A 25235-nucleotide genomic window follows, 5' to 3' on the forward strand; every position below is an offset into this window, starting at 1 on the left:
TGAATCCATTAATGAACTCCGCGCGCGTCGGAGTTCCAGCGGGGACCACGCTCGCGTTTCCTCCAAGCCCTTCGCTCTCTCTCGCTCTCTCTCTTTCTCTCTCTCTCCCTCTCCCCTGGTCACCCCCCTCCCCAACCCCAGCACCCGCCGCTTTCTGTGGTTCTGGTCACTGGGACTGATTAATGAATCATGAGGTGGCTGCTGTTAATGCATTTATCTGGGACAGACTGTACCGCAGCCTTCAGCCTTCTTCACACGGCGGGGTGAAGCGAGCTCGCGAGAGAGCGAGGCTCCCGCTTTCTCGGCGGGCTCCGACACCTGCAGCCGACCCCGCTGCTCTCCTCGCCTGCTTGCCTGCCATAGAGAGAGAGAGAAGCTGAAGAACCGCCGCTCTCCATGGCTCCTGAGGAGGTAAGAACGACGTCAAGGGTCTTTCTTTTTGGGGTCTCTTCCCCATACACCCTCCTCCCTTAGAAGGAAGCCAGTTTCTCTTCCAGGGAAGGAAGAACCTGGAATTTCGAGGGGAAGCCACGGAAGGGGTGCTTGGCATGGGGGGGGGGGTCGTCGTCGATGCCAACTGCTTCCCTCAGGGTTTGGCTGCCTCTAGTCACGGGGAGGGAGAGGGGTCCACGTGTAAATGGGTCGTGCGGGTGTGTGAAAATGATGCCCCCCCAAAAAAAAAACCCTGCGCGAAGCCGTGAGAACTCGCCTTTGCCTGGCGCAGGTTGAGTTTCGACTTCTCTCCACTGATGCTGCAAGGGGACAAAAATACCTTGTCCCTTTGAAATGAGGATGGGGGAACCCAGGGCAAACTTGCGGGTCATTGGGCGATGGCATCGGGCGGGGTGGTTGGGTGGCTATGAAGTACTAAACGCAGCTGATGCTCTCCGACTTCCTGTTCCCTTCCTTACACAAGAGTAACGAAGGCTTGCCAATGAATTTACATACTGGGAATTGGCTTGGAAGGAAGAGGGAAATGCCAGTTCACCTCTCCATCCCATAAGAAAGACATTCTCTGATTCCAGTGAATACACTTTATTTTTGGCGGCGGTGATGCTTTAGCCCCCTCTCCCGCCCTGCATGTAGCAGATCTCCAGAGAACTGTGTTAAAATTCCTACTGGGGGGGGGGGGGAGAGTGATGCCATTTGAAGTGGTGTCAATTGCAGGCTAACTAATTTAGTGTGCAGTAAGCTGCAGTCATTTGTTGCAAGCCTGGAGTGAGAGACAGTTGTCTTTTCTAATCTAAGCACAGATAATTTACTTCACTTGCTTAATTTCTAAGAAGTCAACTGCCCCGGGGTTCATACCTGCTTAGTAGTTGTGCATCCTGATCAGTAGCTCAACCTCTTCCTTCCAGATGTGTTGAGGATGGTGCTGCTTGTTCTGCAGCGTGGGAAAGAAACTCTGCATGTGCTCAGATGTGTGCCATGCTTATTTGCTTCACGTGTTCTATGACTGAGCCCCAGCACTGAAAATAGTTTCTCTATTTGAGCTATGCTCTTCATTGAGCACCGATTCACAAACATTAGTCAATGCAAAATGGGCTGCTACTTCTTTTTTTAAAGTGAAATCTGTGTCAGACTTAAACTATAGCATGATTGTCATTAAATAGGCGATGTGCTGAATTTCAATTGGTTCTTTAAAAGGTAATCATGTACATTCAAGCGCTCTATTCAGTATAATGGGTAAGAACTTGTAGACACTCCTAGAAGTACTCTCTTGTAAAGCTGCCATATATTGTTCAATATCATCCTTTCCATTTAATAGGTCATACTCCTTGTGTGTGTGGGTATTTTTAAATCATGCATTCTTAGTTCAGTTTGTGATTAAACTAAAATGAATGAATTTGGCAGTGCATTGTGTTTATGGTTAAACTGCGGGGTTTGTTTGTTTTTTGGTGAAAACAAAATCGAAAATTCTTTCTAGTAGCACCTTAGAGACCAACTGAGTTTGTTCCTGGTATGAGCTTTCGTGTGCATGCACACTTCTTCAGATACACTGAAACAGAAGTGTATCTGAAGAAGTGTGCATGCACACGAAAGCTCATACCAGGAACAAACTCAGTTGGTCTCTAAGGTGCTACTAGAAAGAATTTTCGATTTTGTTTTGACTATGGCAGACCAACACGGCTACCCACCTGTAACTGTTTTTTGGTGGTCTGACTTTTTGACCTGGTCATTCTCTTAAAATCTGTTTTACAAAGCCCATTGTATGGGGAAGGGATGTAATGTAATTGAGCAGCAGCAAAACTTTGTTGTAATGGCATATTTTACAGAGAAAACTGCAAAGCATCTGTTAAAAGCAACAGCACAAAACCTGTCTAAAATGAGCAATGTCAGTTCAAGTTTGTTTGTGCAGCTTTGCAATATCCAGTATTTATGTGGACACCTGAGAAAAGAGACTCTGAAAGTTCTTCCCTAGTGTTACAAAATCAGCCTTTATCTTGGAGCCAAATATGACAGCCAGTTCCTTGGTGTGACAGCAAAACCCATCCTGTCACCTTAAGAAGAAAAACTTACTTAACATGATCCATCTGATATGTCACCTTTGGTTGTGGCCATTTCTGAGGGAACCATGAAAGATGAACGTAAATAAGTGAACATGTCAGACAGTGTAATTCTTCCTAATTTCAAGAGGCTAGCTGCTAGATTATGAGCACCATGCGTAACTACCTTCCTGGAAGTAAATTCATTTGCTCCAGTGGACTTTATTGCTTGGTAAATGTGGTTAGGATCAAGTTACAGTATCTATTGTACGGTGCTAAACCTCCTTTCTGTTTGTGTCTGTTTAGATAGACAGTTCCCAGCTGTTTACAGCTGTACTTCACCAAGAGGCAAAATTACAAATAGTTTTCCCAAAGGACATTTTCAGTTTGCTCTTGATGCATTAAATATGCCACTGTTACCTATTCATTGTAGACAATCCAGAATCTCCTTTCAATGTTTGCAGAGGCAACACATTTCCCCATTGGTGGATGTGATACGCTTTATAGCTGGGGAAATGCAGTTCTTCCTCCACCTTGCAAATGCATTGCTTGTGGCATCTGTTAGCTGTGGTCTATGTTGCCATAAACAATGGCTGCACACAACTGTCCCCTTCATGTGCCTGTATCGTTTTGTGAACTCCAATTTTTCAGTCCTAAAAATGACCCCAATGACTATGAACTGGTATGCTACTAAAGAATGTGTGAAGAGCTCTACTGGACCGGAACAAAGGCCCATCTAGCCTAGCATCCTGTGCTCACAGTGGCCAACCAGATGCCTATGGGAAATCCCAAAGCAGGACATGAGCACACTGGCATTCTCCTGCACTTGGTATTCAGTGGTTGACATTCAGTGGCATACTTCAGTGTTGGAATGCTCTTCCAGTTGTGCTTTGAAAGGGTAAACTGCCGTATTTCTGCTAACTGCCCCCATTGTTTCTATTTTAGCTGTAAGCCACCTTAAGTCCATTTTAGGGGGAAAGACTGGATATAAATAAATAACATAATCATTTATGTTACTGTTCTTGGCTTGGGTTTTTAATTGTTCATTTCTGGCTGTCGCTCCCTTGCTTTGCATAGCCAGTGCTGTAGTCCTTATTATGTGTGTGTTTAAAGTTCCAGACAGCATGACAATTTCCCCCTTTCCTTGCAACAAGGGTGGGTGGTCCCCATTCCAATCCATTATGTGAGAATGAAGTGCTGTGTAAGTTCTTCTAGATAGGGGTTAGTGTTAACGATAGCAAAAATAAAAAGCTGATAATCACCTAGTTATACCACTACTGGTATACCAGCTTGGCTGTTATTTTACAGCAGGGGTGGGAAATTGGAACTGACCAGAGGACTGGATTAACAGCTGGCCAACCCTCTGTGAGCTACATTGATCAGTGGGTGGGGCTTCCTGCCTGTCAGTCACTTAATGTCATGTGGCTGCAGTTCCCAACCTCTGTGGCTGCAAAGGAAGATTCTTTACAGTGAGTAAGTCCAATAAACAAGTACACAATTCTCCTCTGTTTCCCAGCTTTCAACAGTTAGAGGTTTAGCAATACCTTTAGCACCATTATTAGCCTTGTGCTCCGGGTGTTTTATCCTAGTTCATTGTTGTTGTTCAGTCGTTCAGTCGTGTCCGACTCTTCGTGACCCCATGGACCAGAGCACGCCAGGCACGCCTATCCTTCACTGCCTCCCGCAGTTTGGCCAAACTCATGTTAGTAGCTTCGAGAACACTGTCCAACCATCTCATCCTCTGTCGTCCCCTTCTCCTTGTGCCCTCCATCTTTCCCAACATCAGGGTCTTTTCTAGGGAGTCTTCTCTTCTCATGAGGTGGCCAAAGTAGTTCATAATTTTTTAGAAAGTGAAGGAGGTTTATTATTTCACACATATTGCCCATGCTGAGGTGTGAGTCTCTGGAAGCCCTACTCACATTTTTCTGTCAAGAAGGGAGACAAATCTTGTGTCAGTGGGGGCATCCTGGAACTTTATCACTGAGAGAGGTGTTGTGGCAATGGCATGTATGTTGCTACCCTCCTGTGGCTGCAGTGATGGGACCATTCTATGGGGGATTTTTTTAAAAAAATAATAATGGGCCAGGGCTTTGTCAACCCAGGAATGTTGGGGTTCTTGTGACCTAAAAGACTCTCTGCTTTACCTGTGCATGAGAAAGTTGCTAAGCTCAACACCCTGAATGATACCTGCAAAAATCTTTCATTCATGTCCCAGGCATGATCTAGACCAGTGGATGGAAGGAACCCTCTGACCCTATAGATGTTGCTGAACTACAACCTCTATCGTCCCTAATGTTTGGCCATGCTAGCTGGGGCAGTTGGGAGCTGGAGTTGAGTGATATTTGGAGGGCCATAGGGTTCCAATCCCGAATCTAGACAAACAGTTAATCATGTGATAAAACTGGACCTGGGATTTTCTATTGGGTTCACTTCTTGAAGTTCCCCTTCAATTTGTGGTGTAGCTACTTAGGTCAGTAGCAAAATGAGCCATGTTCAGAATGGTAATCATAAATCCCACTGCAATTGTAGTAGCTCATCACATGGTCCCTCAAATCTTAACAGGGTATTTTTTTAAAATAAACAAAATCACAAGTGGTGATTTTGTAGAATGTGCCCCTCGCTACAACTAATTTACCCTATGTAACAGTGGTGCAGTTCAGAGCATTGAAACAACATGGCAGATCACATGGGGTGTCAGGAACCCCCCCCCAGGGCTGCTGGAGAAAGCGAAAGAGCATTATAATTACCGAGATCCTCCTAAATTATATTCCAGCGAGAGTTCTCAAGGCGAAGATTCCTCCTCCTCCTCCTCCCCCCCGCATTCCTCAAGTGGTGAGACGCCATCAGAAGCAGGAAGGAGGGGTAGAGGAGAGACGATGAAGCAGCCTTATGGCCGGGGGGAAGGCTGGGGGGAGGATCAGATTCCCACGCCCAGAAGCAGGGGAGGGAGGGGTCCACATCGGATCCCACGCTGGTTTTGCTGGGCAAGGAACAGGAAGTAGTTATTCCTGGGATCTGTCTAGTCAGGAATGGAAGTGTTTCTTTTGCTCTCACTGTACATTTTTTTGAGCACAATAAAGAACTTAGCTTAGAAGTTCCTGTGTCTTGGCTTCACTCATGAACAGCCACTGAACGTCGTTACAGCATCCCAGGAATCTCTGCTGGCTGTTTGTGAGAGGTTTTATTTTCTTTTCCCCCTTTGCCTCTTATCTTTTGGCTGCTACCGGCAGACGATGAGCACGGACGAGCAGGGGATGGCAGAGGCGGCCCAGCAGATTGCAGCATTGCAGAAACGAGTGGGGGATTTGGAAGCCTATGCAGTGAAGGTTAACGCCCGACTGGAAGAGAGGGAGAACCAGCTGGCAGCGCTCCAGCAGAGGAATGGTGAGCTACAGACCCATGCCGACAGGCTCAGCGCGCGTCTGGAGGAACACAGGCAGCTGAGCCAGGGGGGGCAGAAGGCACCGGTTGGCCGTAAGTTGGGGGCGCTGGTGAGCAAGTTTGGTGGGGACCCCGGGAATTACTTGGATTTTAAGACTGAGATAAAGTATGCCCTGAAGCTGCAGGAGGCGGAGTTCACCAATGACGGGGAGAAAGTTGCATTTGTGATTTCTCACCTGGAGGCGGAGGCCAGGGCGTGGATCAGGCCTTTAATTGCATCAGAGGATGCTGCTCTGCAGGACCTTACACAGTTTTTTGATGCTATGGATGCGATGTTCACATCCTCGGTCGAGAAAGATGTGGCCAGGCAGGAGCTGCTAGCGCTCAAGCAGGGAGCCATGACCGTGAGAGCTTATTGGTCAAAATTCTCAATGCTCTGCCATACCTTGCATTGGGACTTAGCATCCGAACAGAGCCAAGCCTTATTTGAAGCGGGGCTCAATGAGGAAGTGAAGGACGAGTTGGCACGTTGTCCTAAGCCGAAGGACATGAATGAACTGATGCGGAGCGCTCTCTCCGTGGGCGTGAGGCTGGAGGAGAGGGCGCGTTTGAAGGGATCGCACAGGGCGGAGCGTTTCTTAAGCAACCGTATTCCAGGCAGTTCCGGCCATGCGCCCAGAGTACAGCAGCCAGAGCCGATGGAGATTGGGGGGGCGCCTGTGAAGCCTTCCCAGGGGCCTGGAGCGGGGCGCAAGGCTGAAGGCAAGGCGCCTCGGACGGGTCTCAAATGCTATGTCTGCTCCCAAACGGGGCATTTTGCGAGATCATGCCCGCAGAGGAGGGGGTGGCAGGGCATGGCAGGAACCGTTCAGCCTGAGGGGGAGAAGGTGGAACCACAGGGAAACGAGGCAGCCTGGCTGGAGAAAGGAGGGGCCAGCAGCCAGGCGGAACGGAAGTGAAGGTGCCCCGGCCAGAAGCGCCCAAGCCCAGCATTGTGGTTAAGGTGACGCTAGAGCTTCCCAACGGTCACCCCGTGGAGGTGGAAGCCTTAATTGACTCAGGTGCCAGTGCAGATTTTTTCAGCAGAGACTTTGCCTTGGAGCATCAGTTGCATCTGCTTCCATTAGACTTTCCGTTGCAGGTGACGACCATCGATGGAAGGAAGTTGTTGGGAGGGGAAATTGCCCATCAAACCCCTCCAATGCGCATGAAAATAGGGAGGCATGAGGAAGTAATCGCTTTTAATGTCACCACCTTAGCAGGGCCGCCCATTGTACTGGGCATGAGCTGGCTCAACCAGCATGACCCGGTGGTGGCCTGGCACCAGAGGTCACTAACTTTCGGATCAGCACATTGCATGGGGCATTGTCTGGGTGGAAGGAGTGACTACAATGGCAAGGTGTTGGCAGCAGCGGTCCAGATGTGTGGGGGTGGAGTACTGCCTGAAATCTACGCAGAATTCGCGGAGGTGTTCAGTGAGAAGGAGGCCGATCGGCTACCACCCCACAGGCCTTACGACTGCCAGATCAACCTGGTGCCGGGAGCAAGGTTGCCCACGGGGAAGCTCTATGCCATGTCGGATCAGGAGATGGATGAGCTCAAGGAGTTCATTGACAAGAACCTGAGACGAGGGTTCATACGGGAGTCCCGGGCGGTAGGAGGAAGTCCTGTGTTCTTCGTGGACAAGAAAGACTCCACCCATAAGAGACTGGTGGTGGATTATAGATTTTTGAATTCCTTGACGCAACCCCTCACATTCCCAATGCCCCGCATCGACGACTTGTTGACGAGAGTGCGCGAGGGCAAGATTTTCACTAAGTTGGACTTACGCGGAGCGTATAATCTGATACGAGTGCGAGAGGGGGACGAGTGGAAGACTACCATGTTTACCCCCCTGGGCAGCTATGAGTATTTAGTTATGCCCTTCGGTTTGCAAGCGGGAAGCCCCTGCTTCCAGGCCTTCATGCATCACGTGCTGGGTCCTCTCCTCTACAGGAACTGTGTTTGCTATTTGGACGACGTCCTGATCTACTCGAGGAACGAGGAGGAGCACGAGCGTCACGTCAGGGCGGTGTTGGAGAAGCTGCGGGAGCATAGGCTGTACGTCAAGCTCGAGAAATGCCAGTTTCACACCAGAGAAGTGGACTTCCTGGGTTATCGTTTAACCGACAAGGGGTTGGCCATGGACGGCGAGAAGGTGAAGGCGGTGCTGGAGTGGAAGAGCCCTAGGAACAAGAAGGATGTGCAGCGGTTCCTTGGGTTCAGCAATTTCTACCGCAAGTTCATTCCCAACTTTGCCAAGGTGGCGGGGCCCATAACGGACTGTTTGAGTGGCAAGAAGAAGTTCGTCTGGTCCGAGGCGGCCCAAAAGGCGTTTGAGCGTTTGAAGAGGGTGTTTGCGTCGGAGGAGCAGCTGGTGCACGTGAACACGCACGCTCCACTCAGGGTGGAGACAGATGCCTCAGATCGCGCAATTGGTGCCGTGCTTTTGCAGCAAGACAAGGCCGGTGATTGGAGACCGTGCGCTTTCTTCTCGAGAAAGTTGAACAAGTCTGAGCGCAATTACACAGTGTGGGACAAGGAGCTGCTTGCCATTTATGCGGCCTTCAAACAGTGGAGGCACTTTCTGGTAGGGGCCACGCACCAGATACAGGTCTGCACAGACCACAAGAACTTGGAGTACTGGCGCACGGCTAGGGTGCTCAACCAGCGGCAGATCAGATGGGCAGAGTTTTTTGCCGGTTTCCATTTTAAGATCCAGTACGTCCCGGGAGAGCAGAATGTCAGGGCGGATGCCCTGTCTAGGAAGCCCGAGTACTTGGCAGACGAAGGAGCCCCGGAACCGAGACATGTCTTCAGTCAGCAGCAGTGGGCCTGCGGGGGGACCTTGGACCTTAGGGGGGAAATTGCCAGATTGACCAAGGACGATGAGTTCGCCCGCAAGCAGCTGCAGGAGCTTAAGGAGGGCAGCCCAGAGGGAGACTTTGCTGAAGGGGAGGGGCTGCTTTTCCGCAAGGGGGCAGTGTACGTTCCAGATGGGGGGTTGCGGGCCAAGATACTCAAGCAGCTGCACGACACCCCCACAGCAGGTCACTTTGGTCAGCGAAAGACGATGGACCTGGTAACCAGGGACTTTTGGTGGCCAGGGGTGAGGGAGGATGTAAAGGAGTATGTGCAGGGGTGTGAAATGTGTCAACGGGCCAAGGGGGAGAGAGTGGCACCAGCGGGGCTGTTGGAACCACTGCCCACGCCCAGGGGGCCTTGGGAGGTAGTTTCGGTGGATTTCATCACCGACTTGCCAAGGTCCCAGGGGCAGACGGCGGTGTTGGTAGTGGTGGACTTGTTCACCAAAATGTGTCACTTCATAGCTTGCCCGAGGGCGGTGTCAGCAGAAGAAACGGCCAAGCTGTTTCTCAAGCACGTGTTCCGACTGCACGGCCTGCCGTCGAGGATTGTTTCGGACCGGGGACGGCAATTCACCTCTAGGTTTTGGCGCAAGCTCATGGACTTGCTGCAGGTGGAGGTGGCTCTGTCCACGGCCAGGCATCCTCAGACCAATGGCCAGGCGGAGAGGGCCAATGGGGTGTTGCAGCAGTATCTGCGTTGTTACGTGAACCAGAGACAGAACGATTGGGTGGACAAGTTGCCACTAGCAGAGTTTGCGTACAACAACGCAGAGCATGTCACCACAGGGATGAGCCCTTTTATGGCCAACTACGGGCGGCATCCTCGAGCTTTTCCGGGCAGGGACGAGGAGGTCCTGGAGGTACCGGCGGCGCAGGAGCTGGCTGGGGAAATGGTGAGGGTGCATCAGCAGCTAGTTGAAACGCTGGAGAGGGCCAAGGAGACCTACAAGAGGGATGCGGATAGGCACAGGAGGGAAGGGGAAAGCATTCAGGTAGGAGACAAGGTGTGGCTCTCGTCACAGGGATTGCCCATCAGGAGGGGGTGTAAGAAGTTGGTGCACCGAAGGTTGGGGCCGTTTGAGGTAACCCAACAGGTTAATCCAGTCACCTTTCGCTTGAGGCTGCCGGAAAGTATGCGGATTCATCCCGTGTTTCATCGTGCCCTCTTGTCCAAGTATAGGGAAGGGAGCCGGTTTCATAGGGAGGCCAGGGAGGAGGTACCAACCCCGGTGTTAGAAAAGGAGGATTCCTACAATGAGGTTACGGAGATCCTGGATTCCAGGTGGAGGGGAAGTGAACTGGAGTATCTGGTGGCATGGGAAGGGGAGCCAGAGTCCGAGAACACATGGGTACCAGCAGGCACCATCTCGGAGGAATATCTAGTGCATGAGTTCCATGCCTTGTTTCCACATAAGCCCAAGCCGGCGAGGGGCTCGTGGGAGGAGGTCTTTGCTCCCACGGATGACAGTGAGGAAGAGTTTTGGGGTTTCCGGTCTGGTGGGGAGCGGGACGACACAGAAAGGGAGTCAGAGTGGGAAGAGGAGGTCCCGGGGGGTAATGAGGTGGAGGTCGGGTTACCCATGGGTTTCCAAGACATCTTCGCCTCCACGGAAGACGAGGAGGAAGATTTTAGGGGTTTTCCGGTATCGCCCCTCAGGGGGGAGGGAGGCGAACTAACAGAGGGAAACGAGGGGGGAGTACAGCAGGTGAAGCCCAGAGCCTCGGGGGAGGAGGGGGGCTTTGAGGGGGGGGTGGATGTCAGGAACCCCCCCCCAGGGCTGCTGGAGAAAGCGAAAGAGCATTATAATTACCGAGATCCTCCTAAATTATATTCCAGCGAGAGTTCTCAAGGCGAAGATTCCTCCTCCTCCTCCTCCCCCCCGCATTCCTCAAGTGGTGAGACGCCATCAGAAGCAGGAAGGAGGGGTAGAGGAGAGACGATGAAGCAGCCTTATGGCCGGGGGGAAGGCTGGGGGGAGGATCAGATTCCCACGCCCAGAAGCAGGGGAGGGAGGGGTCCACATCGGATCCCACGCTGGTTTTGCTGGGCAAGGAACAGGAAGTAGTTATTCCTGGGATCTGTCTAGTCAGGAATGGAAGTGTTTCTTTTGCTCTCACTGTACATTTTTTTGAGCACAATAAAGAACTTAGCTTAGAAGTTCCTGTGTCTTGGCTTCACTCATGAACAGCCACTGAACGTCGTTACATGGGGTATAACAGATGTGAGGTTTGTGATTTGTACCACCCTATAGAGACACAAGTTTCTTCTTGTTTACCTCCACCCATTTCTTTCATATCTCATGAATGAATGGGTTAGAATACAAATTGCAGTTCTACCTCTCTCTGCTGCCGTATCCTAATAACATGGTTTTCGGTTTGACTGTTCACGTTTATTATGGTATTTAAAAGTTATTGGAACCCACTGAAAAAACTGGCCCTGTTTATGCTTGCTTGACTTTCTCTCTCTCTCTCTCTCACTCTGTTTCTTCCCTTTCACTGCTCTCCCTGCCCTAATGTCTGGCATGAGAACATACTTGACTCATTTGATTTTTGTCTTGGTTATATTTGTGAAAGGATCAAAACCCATTAATTGCTTGCCTTTGGGGAAATTTGCTGTGACAACGTTGGAGAACTTTGTAGCTTTTCAATAGACTGGAATTTAGTCTGTGAATTAAGTTGAGTGTGACTGGCATATGTTGTACTAATATGCCAGGATGCGGAAATTCAGTGGGTTTCTGATACAAAAAGGGAGCTGAAAATTGTTTTTCTTATGTTTGCTTTTCTGTTCTGTTACTATGACTAGTTGGCTAATTGGTGTGCTTTAATTTTAGTGTTGTTTCTCTGCTTTGTTTTCCATGCTATTTAGAGCTCATTGGACAACAAGTAGAGTTGAATATATTACGTTTTGTATTTTTGATCAATCCATATCAATACCTTTCTGTAATGATGCGTGACAAAACAGTTCTGTCTTGTTTTTTCAACTCTTGTAACTTTAGTTTTGCTTGTCTTTTTAAATCTTAAAAACCTGGTGCTACATGCTTGCAGATGATGCATGGTTTAAAAGGAGCTGAGCAGGGCAAAACTGGCGACAACATTGCTCAACAAACTGTAAATGATACACAATTCACCTTAAGACTACTGGTCTGTTTGGGTGATGATATGAGCATGTTCTCTCTAGCTATCTAGTTTTGAGTTGAACATTATTCACTGGTGCTTGGCATCATAAATTGTACGTCAGTATGTTTAGAGATTAACATGTCAGTAATATGTTTCTCAGGGGTCAGCTGCAGCCATACATTTTTTAAGAATTGTGTGTGCACAGAACCTTACTAGATGGCATCATCTGTCTTCAAACTGCAAACCTGACAGTTCAGGAGTGCTTAGCTGAGCTATTTACTCTTTGATAGCTTTTCTTTTTACTGTCTTACAGGTTAGAACAACCATTTCAACTTCTGTTGCAAAACAAAGTTGTCTGCTATTGCAAACATTTCTTACAAAAACATAATAAGTCTGTGAGCATGTTAACTGTACAGAGTGTTCATTTGTAGGCCAGCAAGTCTGCACATGGGTTAGGGAGAAAATGCTTTGAAACTTGCAGTTTAAGTGATCTCTCTCTTTTCCTTAGTTGCTGGTGCCTGCTTTTACTGTACTGGCACAATCTCCAAACCCTTGTTCACATTCATTCCCTTTGGTAATCGTAATCCTGTGTTTTTAAAAAGGTTGAAATGCTTTAAGTAACCTAAGTTATACAAGCAGAATGTATACAAGATACTCAGATTTTATAAAAATGGTTTAGTATTATTATTATTATTGGAAAGTAGGTTTTTCATAACTTGTGGAGATTTTATAACTATATAGGCAAGCCTTCTTAGCAGTTAATGTCTATGCAACATTCTTTCCGTGTTGGTGTAACATTTTAAAATGGTGTTTCCTGTCATGTGGTGGGTTGAGGCATGGAGATCCAGCTGTAAAGTTTCCTAGCACAGTACTGTATTCATAACAAACCATGAAACAACTATAAAGTCATAATAAGCTGTTCCTGAACAAGCATCATAAAAAATCAAAGCAGTTTACAACTATGTATGCATTATAAAAGCCACATAAAAAAGTAAAACAGATCACCAGCTATTATAGAAAGTTTGTAGCCTAATTGTCTCCATAAGACTAGCAGCAAAGAGAAGTTTTCAGCAAATGTTTAAAGGTCAATATAGAAGGCAACTGCTGAGTCACTATTGGAAGACCATTCCACAGGACTGGGCCAATGACACTAAAGGCTCTATTTGTTGTCAGTGTCAAATGAACCTCACTAACTCAGGGTTAAATGGAGATCATTCACTGTGGCGTGGCTCATAGAGTGTTGAATCAGGAAGCCTGATATAAAACTCCCTCAATGACCTTGGGACTTTTTTGCAGGCTAACCTATTTCATATGGTGGTTTTGTGTGTGTGTGTGTAGATATAGGGATTGTGTTCAGTGCTGAACCAGTGGGGTTACACTGGACCAGTGGAAGTTCCATTCCCTCTCTTCTACTGTGTGCCGCCAAAATCTGCTCCAAAGGGTGAAGGATATAGGCAGTTTTCAATATATGTCACTGTACCCATTTCCCAGGTATTTTGTCTCTATTGTTTCTCAGTCAGAGCAATGCTGGTGCTGGTGCCTTTCTACATTACCAGCCTTTCAGGCTCTGTGGGCAGAAACACACCTTCTAAGTTGAGATACCCAGAATATGGAGCTCCCTCCCCCGAGATGTATGCTTGGTCCTCCTCTTTCATCCCTTCTGCTCTGTTTAAGTAAATTATGTATATATGATTCTTAATTTTATTTATGAATTGCTTTCTGCAAAGCATATCAAAACCATTTCACAATAAAACAATCACATATATAAAAACAGCTAAAGCAATTACGTGTTTTAAAACAATTTGAAATCTAGTACAGTTACTGACTGCGATAAGAAAATTATCCACTTAGAAGGTTTGTTGAAAGAAGAAAATATTTCGCAGGCACCGTAAGGACAACAAAGGCAGTACCTGTCTGGTGTAAAGGGAGAGAGCTCCAAAGGGCAGCTGCCACCACACGAAAGGCCTGATTCCTACATTGTGCAGCATGGACTTCTTGTTAAGATGATATGGTTTTAAGGCTCCCTCTCCTGCAGAGTGCAGTGGTCAGTTGGGTATATAAAGGATGAAACTCTATTTTAGGTGTCCAGGTCTCAAGCTGTAAAGGCCTTTGTACACTAGCACCTTGAAGTTAACTCAGTAGCTACTTGGCAGGGCCATGTAATTCTCATAGCGGCGGCGTAACATTTTGACGGTATTCTGCTCTTTGAGCCCCGATTTGTTGTTGGCTCCAAATTAACTGCTTTGTTTGCTGCTGGTTTGATTGTTCTTGTCATATGATTTCATTATTGGTGTTAGCCACCTTGAGTACTGCTTTGAAACATGAAGAGCACTTAAAGATGGTGATAAAAATGGCTACCAAGATGGAGTGAAAAGTATGTGGGTAGAAAGAACTTAAGATGGAGGCCACCTATTCCACCTGTCCTTTTACCTTGGTCCTTCTGGGCCCAAAAGAACAAAGAAAGTCACATGTGTCCTCTGGAATCAATTTGATGAGATAGAAGATAATCTTGCTGAGGGTTGGCTACCTTTTGGCAAACCAGTTTCCTGAGATTACTGCCAAGGTAGCTAGCTTTTGTGCAGAAGAAAGAAAGAAAGGTAGTTAGAAGAGTACAGTACTTGAAAATTGAGAGGGGAATATGCTATTCTGGTTGAAACAGAATGGGATATTTGGATCAAAGCCATTGTTCTTACCATAGATCAATGTATATTCCAATTTATAAGTTTAAAGGACAATATTGAAGATTCGTAGCAAATATTAAACCTGGGGTTTTGTTCTTCCTTTTTTGCAGTATAGAAGTTGGTTAGTATACATTTCAGCAGGTGTGCTTCTACAGCATTAACCTTTGCAAAATAAGCTTTCTTCTAACTTCCATGAAATTATTTTCTTAGCTATAGCAAGGACAGTTTTGAAGGCTTGCAAGAATAGCTATAGTTCTCCCCATTGCTCTTTTAAAAAGTATACTTATTGCAGCTGCTCTAAGCTTTGTCTTCATGGAGTGATGCTGAAAGTGCTTCAGTACTTTGATAGACTTTTGTATGACAGCAGGTGAAAACAGAATAGTCTCAGTCAGTTCTTTTTCTGAAGCTTTGGGAAAGAAGCTGTGAACTTTGTGCAGCAGCGAGAGCGCCTTTGTTCTACACACCCAGGAAGACAGTGCTGTCCTTTGCATTTCCAAGATTAACTTTCCAGCCATAACAAAATCTTTCATAAATTATACTCTGTGAAAATAAGTGAAGTACAGTAGGTTTTGTTGATACAAGCAGATGAGTGAGCTTTTGAAATGCTGACTAACGCTGACTACATAGAGAAATGTTACTTAAGTCTGCTTGTAATGTCTCTTCGCAGAATTAATGCACAGATTCCTAATTTAGATTTTACAGATCACTCATTCTTTCTTGGTATATATGATTGTAATGTTCAAACCTCTCTGACAATAATGAGACCTGATCTAGGACAGGAGAAGTCCTGGTCCAGTGTGTGCTCTGAACCAGTGGAAATAGGTCACATTCATATATTGTAGGGACACATTTGAGTCCAGATTAAAATCATATCAATTAATAACCCCAAATAACAAGCCCCAGTTGAACAGTTGCAACTCATTAGTCAAATATCAGGGTGAAAGAGAGGCTTGTATACAATAATGAACTTGTAGGACCTGAGGCATCAACTCCTACATAGGTTGCTCATATATTTTTTAAAAGAATAGCTATATGGCCATCACAGGATAGATAGTCTTATAAAAACTATTAAGTTGTGCATAGTGTATATTTGTCAATGGACAACATAGAATCTGTGCCTTGTGCACCCAAATGTCACTTTTAACTTCATTGTCAGAGACCTGGCATAGTATATTTATAATCCATAGGCTCTTAACTGGTGCATGAAGTAGTATGCAATGTGGGAAGTCTATTCTTTCCTTGACATGTAAGGAAACAAAAATAATTGGGACTGAAATGGAGGATAGCAATTTTTTTGAGGAAATTTAGAGAATGCTGACAAATGCAAGAGCACATGAATATGAATTGGAACTGGAAGGCGAAGGTGACAAGGATACAAAAAAACTCACAGTTGGATATGCCACAGGAAGAAAATGGTGAAAGGCAATGTACTTTTACTAAAAGACCTAATAGAAGAAAACAGGAGTTATATAGCTATTAATTCCATGATGGCAACCGCAGTTAAGAAAATTACTTAGCAAATCTACCTTTTAAATCTTATTATTGTCTTCTTTGCCTTCATGTTTATTAGAGATTGTTTTACAGTAGTTTTCTAAGACTACAATCTCATGCAAGTTTATCCTGAAGAAAACTGCATCAAGATAGATGTGGCTTTCTTTCTTGTCCCATTACTTAGACTTCCAATCACTCTCTTTCTCCATTATTGTATTTATACAGTCCTTTTCAACTGCTTCCATTCTCTGCACTGTTTGAACCTTCTACATTAATGTTTGCATTCTCTTCCCATTTGACAATACACCTTCAAAAGTTTTTGTTACTTTAATTTTGGAAACATTTATAGTTCTAGCCCAGCACACACACACACTTCTGTGTGTATTGTACTATAATTGCTTTTTCATAACTGTACTTAAATCCAGGACTGTTTTCCTTCTTCCTTGCTTTAGATTGTGTGTGAGTAGCACTTAGTATGCTTAAAAAAACCCAAACCCTTCTTTTCCTCATTGAATTTGTCATAAAGAAGCATATTTATTTAGTAAGAAAATACCACTGAGTTTAATGGTGTATATTCCCTACAGTCTGCTTAGAAAGTTAAGCCCACAATCCTCAATTGTCAGTGTTCCCCTTTCTTCAGTGATAAAGACTCCCCCCCCCATTTTTTTTTATTATCAAGGCATCATTTGTGTGTGTATGAATGTTATGGGGAATGAGAGTGAAGGTTGAACAGAATGTTTACTTCTTTAACCCCTTCCCTGTTATAGAATCCAGATAAGTTTCCCTGTTAAGTCCAGAGCTTTTTAAAAAGCAAGTTTGTACCAAAACCTACAAGTCCCCTTCTCTGTCATCAGTCTTCAGTCCCACACTGTTTGTTGGTTCATTTTGGTGCTAGCTCATTCATGCAAGGAACACCCATTTTACTAATTGCGGGTGGGGGGCAATAATTAATGCATGCTGTCTGAACAAGCCCTTCAAACACCACAGATCACTTACACACAAGTTACTTTATTTATTTGCTTATTAAATTTGTATACCGCCCTTCATCTGAAGATCACAGGCCAGATCACAACATAAAAATACAAAATGAGAACACACAATACATAATAAAACAAAAACAAAGAAATACCTCCCATACGTTTAAAAGGCCATAGAATGTTAATCAGCCCAAGGCCTGGTTATAGACAAACGTTTTCACCTGGTGCTTCAAGTTATATTATGAAGGCACCAGGCAAGACTCCCTGGATGCATAAATGCCAATCTGCACCTTGAGTGCCTGTTGTAATAGCCATATGTTATTAGTCAATGTTACCAATAAGCTTGGATTAATCAGAACTCTTCATGTGCCCCAAGACTCTGCATGTAATTTAGCTTTGCTCGGAGCAATGAGTGCAAGGATAGTAATTGTGGTCAAATCAGAGACAGCAGGTATAATCTAAGCCAAGTCTGATCCTGACAGGATGATGGTAAGCCACAGGCATGAGAAGGTCTTCATAAACCTAATTAACCCCCCAGAACCTGGTGCCATATCCAATGCAAGGAATTCCCGAGTCCAGTAATTAATATTCTCTAGTAAATGATGGCTTCCTTCCAGCAAGCATACACCCAGCTAATTAAAGTAAGCACCCTGGCTAGCTTCTTCTGAAAACTCAAAGCTTAATCCTTACCAGGATCACAGGGATCCTTGCTAAACACAACCTGATTTGTTACAATGTCCATGTAACTCCACCACAACTTTTTGGCAGGAAACACAATTGCTATAACTCATAACCATACAGGGTAGCTCATTAATCATGTCTCTGTTATTTAATGTTGCACATGCCCAGCTCAGACACTAATGAAATCAGTTTGCAAATTTAGATTGCTGCCTGTAGATAAACCGTATCCTATAATTAGGCACCCTGAGTTTTTTCAACTTTTAGGACACATCCCTAGGTTGCTTTACTCTTCTCCTTTTGAGATGCTCTGACTCTGTTAATTGTGGCAGGAACATTCCTCTTTTTTCTCTCCAGGTTTAGTTAGCATTCTCACCCTTTCCCTTGCCTTTAGTCCACGTTTGCTGTTTTCCCCAGGACTAGTCAGTATATGTTATAGAGGGCTCCAGCCAGTGCCTTTCTACAAGGAAGTTGGCCCATTTCCCCCCTAGCTATATATGACTCCAGAGGAAAATATAAAATTTGGCCCCCAAGTTGATTTTTCAGCTGTCCCTTCCAGGACTTTGGCAAGGAGAAGGGTTATCTTAACTTTAGAGTCTCATGCAACACATCCTGCTGACATTTTCAAGTCCAGCTGTAGCGATCTATGAATTGTGTACAGTAAAAACATCAAAAACCTGAGTCTAACCTCTTCCTTTTTCTCCCCTCTTCTCAACAGACAAATAACCATTGTGTTCCATCCATCTCACTTCTGTCTGTGTTGTGATTTCATAAGTCTTGCTCTAGTGAGAACCAAAGCTGAACTATTTGCATGTGAACTTTTAGCCTTCCTGGTTTATTTAACCACCTTTCGGTTCTGCTGTGCTTAAATCCCTGTTACAGAAATGCATATCAGGCATATCTCTGCTTACGAACTGCTTAACTGTATGGTCTGGGCAGTGTGGGGTGGGTGTCCTTTATAATGTGTAACAAATAACCATTTTATTCTTTCATATTTTTGTACTTGCACTTCAAGCCACAAAGCTGTCTTTATTTCCTGCCAGCCATTTGGTGTAAATATATATTACACTAATAATACATTCTGTAGTTCTTGTTAATTCTCTTTGCTTATTCCCCATAGCTTATAAAATAACATTGACATTTACTGATCACAGTCTAACTCTCCAAGTTTGACCAGTACGGTATTGGTATATTTTGAAGTAATCTTAGGCTGTCCAGTAACGTCAACTACAGGAGAGACCCCCCCAAATTAGTACTTTGATGTGTAAGACATGGGTCCACACAGAGAGAGAGAGCACTCTGATAACATCAGGGATTTTCCAGTTAATTGTTTCAACAGGGAGAAAAGGTTTTGGTGATCTGTGTAGTGTAGTATGCACACATGAGATTATTTTATGTTTCAAGCAAAGAAAGGAAGGAAACAGCGCTTTGCTGCTCAGATCAGAAAAAGTACCCTTGCATTGCTGAAGATCATGGATATCTCAGTCAGTTCCTTTGTAAGGAAGAGAAAGTAATTTAAATAAGAGGACCAGATACACATCCTTCCATAATATGTGAAACTAGAGAGATTTTGACAGCGGTCCCCCCCCCTCATCTGTATTATTTTTTTGTCATTGTATACCCTTTTTAAAAAGTGATAATAATCATATTTGAGGCCCAAGGGTTATTGTTCCAGTTCATTTCTCAGAGACTGTGAAATCTCTTCATGAATAAGCTGGAGCAGAGCTTCCGATTCTTCACTTCAATATCATTTTGTTTAAATGTCTGGAAACCAGTGCATAGTCCTTTGGGGAGAACAAAGAGTGTTGGTGTATTTGCTCTTTACAGCAGACAAATCTCTTTGGAACGTTGAAACGTGAAGAATTGGGGAGAAATGACTGTGAGGTTGACAGCAATGGCAATCAAGTCTGAACTGAAACACCGCTAACAGTATAGAACAAAGCAACTTCCAGTCTTTGATCTTTAGCCTCATTTTTCCAAACTAGAAAAATATCTTCTCAAAATCTTATGAATGCATCTTGACAATGCTGCATTTGATAAAAGAAAATGCAGTAGTTTTCATCTGTTTCTTAAACAGAGGTGTTTGGTTGTGCATAAAAATAATAATCATGATAGTGTTGTATCTGTATCTTTGGCAGGAGTCAATGGTTGTAGGTTGGCCTTGTTGGCAAAGCCAAAATTTGTGGTTGTTAGTGCCCCTCCCCCATATTTCTTGGGAAAGGCTGGACAGGGCAGATCATGCATGGCTGGTCACTGCTTCGCAAAGGTGAATAGAGCATTTTTGTACAGCAACCCCCAATGCCTGTGGTCTTTCCTTAGAGAAAAGTGGGTAAAGGGGGAGCCTGAAGAAAAGGCTTTGTAGAGGTGAGCATGCATTATTGGCACTGCTGACCAAAGGAGGACTGGGTAGCACCATTAGCATCTTCCCCACCTGCCACTCCAGCTTTTTATTGGGGGGGGTTATTGATTTGTCCCTGTGTGGTTAAGTAATGGCTGATGCCTTCACCATATACCTGCTTAGCAACCCCCCAGCCTTCCTCTCAACCTGGGAGTTGGCAGGGATTGCTACACGGCTGCTCAGATGATTCCACCCATCTTTGCAGCTCTAGAGTTTAGGGGAAGGGCTGTTAATCCCATTTAGAGGGTAGTGGCTTATTTCTCATGGCAAAGTTATTTGTTGAATCCTGATCCCTTGACAATATGCAGATTACTATAGGGAAAGCGCAGTATTTAAGCTCCTACACAGCTGCTGGTTTTCAGCAAGATGCAGGTAAATAGGAAGTGAATCTAAACTTCATCCTTTTTTGCAATTTTTAAAGTTGAACTGCCTTGGTACAGGGACCTGTTCCACTCATTATATACCTGGATGGTGCTATATAAGTAGTAATAAATCATTTCAACAGATGTTTGACCTACTTGTTCAAGAGTAGCAGCATGTGTTTCTGCTTGGACATTATACAAGTAATAGGCATTTGCTTATGTTGTTTCGCAGTACCTCAGAAATTACTTTTTAAAAGGCATGTGTGATTATAAAAGTCAACTACATAATTTCAGTTGCCACCAGCAGACAGTAAGAGGCTTACAAAATTGTCAAGGTTGCATAGGATAGGATCAGTTGCCTATGTGTTTTTTTCTTGCTGTGCTTGGAAGAGTAAAAGATTGATGCAACTCAGTAGTGCCTCATTGAAGCTTCCACCTTGGAAACACATTGAGGACATTGGGAAAGAAACATTTCTCATGACTGAGATATGAGAATACTGTGTCTGGGGTAAATCATATATGCCTCCTATGGAGTGAAGTAGTGAGAATTGGAGTGTGGGGTCAAGTCTGTCTTTCATAGTCAGATTTGGAAGATGATGAAGTTGAGTGGAAACTTTGAAGCAGTTCTGATGGTGTACAGCTTTGATGGCACTCAGCAAATCATAACCATCTATAAGAAACACAAAACAAAATAAAATGAAAAATTCCTTCCAGTAGCACCTTAGAGACCAACTAAGTTTGTTCTTGGTATGAGCTTTCGTGTGCATGCACACTTCTTCAGATACATGTGCATGCACACAAAAGCTCATACCAAGAACAAACTTAGTTGGTCTCTAAGGTGCTACTGGAAGGAATTTTTTTATTTTATTTTGTTTTGACTATGGCAGACCAACACGGCTACCTACCTGTATAAGAAACACAGTAATGTCACTGGGTTGTGTTGTATTCTGCCATCACAACTTAGTTCCAAATATTATGGCACTGGATTTCAGAAAATATGGAAAGATAGAGACCCAAGAAGGCTGGTGGAGCGTATTGATGCTGGCTGTAGTTCTTGAGGAAGAGCCTCAAGCAGGGTTATGTACAGGCAAGTCACTCCATCTTTGCTGCTGTTTGCTTCTTCTCACCAGCCTGGTGAGAACTCCTGGGGGAAAAAGCTGGTTTCACAGCTTTCCCACCTATTTATTGTCACCCATCATTCACTAGCCCTTTCTGGGAAAGGCAGACAAGCAGGTTCGTAGCAGTATTAAACCACAGTACTGTACTAGGGGCCAGAGTGCTCACCTGTAGGGGTAGAGGCCTTGTTGAGTGCCCAGTTAAACCAACCCTGCCATCAACCCTGTCAAATGTGTAGGAAGTGTGTGAGTTGGGTTTATATGGTAGGTGTGGACAATCCCTGAATATTTAACTTGCACTGAAGGCTATCGAGCCATAAGTAGGGCTGATTGTGACATTCTAGCATGCCATGTTCTTTCAATGGCTTCCCCTAGTTTAGAATCTAGTATCTTCCCCTAGTTCAGACTCTAGAATCAAGTCCTCAGTATTATCAATGTGCATTATATTTTGTTCAAAAAACAGTGCCAGAAAGAAAGAACACTGTATATTTGTATTCAAGGTACACTTCAGTCTTCAATTCTAGGAAAGTTTTCACATTTTAAAGTACCGGTACATGAATCACAGGTGGTCTTTTGGGGTATGAGGATTTATTCTTAAACTAAAGTATGTGTTTAAATTATCCTAGCTGAATATAGCAAGTATGTCTATTGTTTAAAACTGAAATATAAAGTGACACAGTTTTATTAGAACAATGGAACTTTACTGCCAATGCAAATCCTGTTTTCCTTTTCATTTCAGTGAGACATGCTGGTTCATTCTATTCTGGAGGATTACCCTAATTCTGTTGAATTTCAGAGCAGTTGTTTCCTAGCCATAGAATCATAGAATTGTAGAGTTGGAAGGACCCCCAAGGGTCATCTAGTCCAACACCCTGCGATGCAGGAATCTCAGCTAAAGCATCCATGACTGATTATACATTTATGAATAGCTAATCTGAGTTTATCTGTTTTTACTTCTATAGTAATAATATATATTCCTAACTTTATTATTGGGTCCCTTTTATTTCATAACTTTTTAACAAATAAAGGGACCCTGTTATATCCAAATAGTACCTGTACTGTACCAATATAAATTTTCAGTCATGTACAAAATTGCTAAATAGCAAAGAATACCAACAAGAGATCACCAGTAAAACATCAATTTCACGAAGTTCCTCCAAATGAATGGTAACTTCTAAATCCTTTGGGGAGAAGCTCACATTGAGAAGTCTGTTTGAATGAATGATGAAGAACACTAGTCTTTCAGGGCAGTTTGTTAGATGACGTTCTTCCCGTTTGCTGTGTCATCTTTTGTAACAATGTTGTTTACAATGTAGTGTATAAACACAAAAATGTAAAAATGAAATTACACACACATTTACTGATTACCAGCTGTGCTTTAATATACCGGTAAACCAAGTTGTCTGAAGCACTGTCTTTACTCTACCAGTCCAAGGAAAGACTGAATTCACTTAAGATCTCATCTCAACTGATAACTGTAGCAGTCTTCAGCAACCCACCCCTAGGGACAATGTCTCATTTGTGCCATAATTGCATTATAATCATAAACATCCCATATACTGTATGTAAAAGAGACTTTGCTACTTTGACAGTTTCTAAAGCTGAAACACAATTGTTTACATTCAGACATACATACCCAATACGGGAACATATATACACAAGATTTTAAACAACCTTTTTTTAAGGAAATCATTAAGAGGGCTAAGTATTTGGCTGAAACATAGAAATAAATTATTGTAGGATAAGAGGTTGGCTTCGAAGGAGAATTAGCTTTCTGGGCTATGGAATATTACAGAATGCCTTAATTGGGCATACAGTCATACCTTGGTTTTCGAACAGCTTAGTTCTAAAACGTTTTGGCTCCTGAACATCACAAACCTGGAAGTGACTGTTCTGGTTTGCGAACTATTTTTGGAGGCCGAACGTCCAGCAGGGCTTCTGACTGGCTGCAGGAACTTCCTGCAGCCAATCAGAAGCTGTGCTTTGGTTTCCGAATGTTTTGGAAGTTGAACGGACTTCTGAAACAGATTCCATTCGACTTCCAAGGTATGACTGTATTGTACTAAATTCTGGCTCTTAATACAAAATATTCTAAGGTATTTACCTATTACTACATTTAGATATAGCTTACAATAAGAAGGGCCCCTCTAGTTACTAAAGGATGTTTAAAATGTGGTATATGCTCGTTACTTGCAGTCTTTACAAAGCAGTTAATTAATCCTAAGTAAGCTAACATTTTTGCTTTGCAGAACATCATGGCAAATGTAACTTATATGATCCTATGTCCTTGTCCAGATGTATGGTCCAGGCACACAAATAAAGCTTTAAAGGTAAGATCAAAGCTAACTTACCTGAAGCTCCATTAATTCTGTACCGGTATTTTTAGAACATACCCGGTAGTCATTTACCTGAGAATTTTGTCAGCAGTTCTGATGGACCGTGCAACCCAGTGCAATTCTGTATAATTGAAACACTTTGAAAAAGGCTGCAAGACCCTGTTCTGCCCTTGCCCCACCCCACCCCGCCCTTTTAGTGACATTTCAGTGACATCTTTGTGATGTTTCTAGGTCCCTTCCAGGTTTGGCACAATTCACATATACACAGTCACACACGTATTGAATGGGGGCTGCCTGTTTCCAGAAATACAGCTCCAAGGCCCAATTCTGAGTGATGAGGTAGAAACTCCAAAGTACCTGAATGTCATCTTAGTGATGCCACTGCCTACACAATCAAATTACTGAAGTAATCTAATAATTTGAATCATTGCTTGTGATATTCATGTCTGTTTAGCACATCTGAAGTAGATATAATGTAATAATATGTCATTGGTAGCAGAAAGAAATTTCAAAGCTTTATACCCTAGCCTTGGGGAAAATAGAGGAAAAAATATTAGGAGTCTCTTGCATTCAGAATCTTTTCTAGATAAGCCAATCATTCTAAATCTCATCAAAATATTAATAAAATCCAATTTTGATGGCTGTGTATGTAGAAAATGGTATTGTACCTTTCTTATACTTGCATGGTGCTGCACTTAGAAAATTGTCCTTCGATCCCATAGGGAATTGTTCTACTTTGTTCCTATAATGAAGCAGTTTCCTTTAATCAAGTGAAAGCCAATGGGGATACAAAAACATCCAGCATGGTTTTATTTTGCCCAGTGGGGTACATTTTGGATTAACTCTGTCATGTACAACCAAGAAATGCAGTAAAAGCATTTTTAAAAATCAAAGTTGTAGAGCATATAGAGCAGTTCCCCCAAACCCGCCCAGAAATTCAGCTGAGCTCTTTTAAAGTTACCTTGAGCACTGTTTGTGCTAAAATTAAAAAGTATTATTATTTTCCTCTGGATACAGAATTAAAGGCAGCAGCAACAGCATGTCTCATCTCTACCTCTGGGAACATCAAAAGCTCCTTCCACTTGCTGGAGAGTGAATGGTGAAATCCAAAGTTCGATTTGGAACTTCCACCCATTCTCCCTGTTGCCATACTGTATTGTCGTATGGTTACAGACATCAGCATAACTTGATATAGTAGTCCAAGGGTGGCAACCTTTTGGGGTCTGTGAGTGTATTGGCATATTGGAGAAACTAATGTCAGCACTACAACACTAACTGCAACCAAGCACAACCGAAGCTTAATCTAT

The 25235-nt window shown here is 44.0% G+C and overlaps 2 protein-coding genes across 2 annotated transcripts in view; both read left to right on the plus strand.

Moving 5' to 3' along the window:
• The first annotated feature begins 363 nt into the window (after positions 1-363).
• Positions 364-25235, plus strand: part of LOC117046856 (heparan sulfate glucosamine 3-O-sulfotransferase 1-like) — an 83203-nt gene continuing 58331 nt past the window's right edge. The window contains exon 1 of the mRNA XM_033149323.1: positions 364-411. The gene's annotated coding sequence lies outside the window, so the exon portion shown is untranslated. The remainder of the gene's footprint in view (positions 412-25235) is intronic.
• On the plus strand, positions 7845-12208 carry LOC117046267 (uncharacterized mitochondrial protein AtMg00860-like). The gene is made up of 2 exons (XM_033148066.1): positions 7845-8374; positions 12204-12208. The coding sequence occupies exons 1-2, from the start codon at positions 8050-8052 to the stop codon at positions 12206-12208; spliced, it is 330 nt and encodes a 109-aa protein (XP_033003957.1). The 5' UTR covers positions 7845-8049.

This window comes from Lacerta agilis, chromosome 5 (genome assembly GCF_009819535.1).
Source record: "Lacerta agilis isolate rLacAgi1 chromosome 5, rLacAgi1.pri, whole genome shotgun sequence".
Lineage (NCBI taxonomy): Eukaryota > Metazoa > Chordata > Lepidosauria > Squamata > Lacertidae > Lacerta > Lacerta agilis.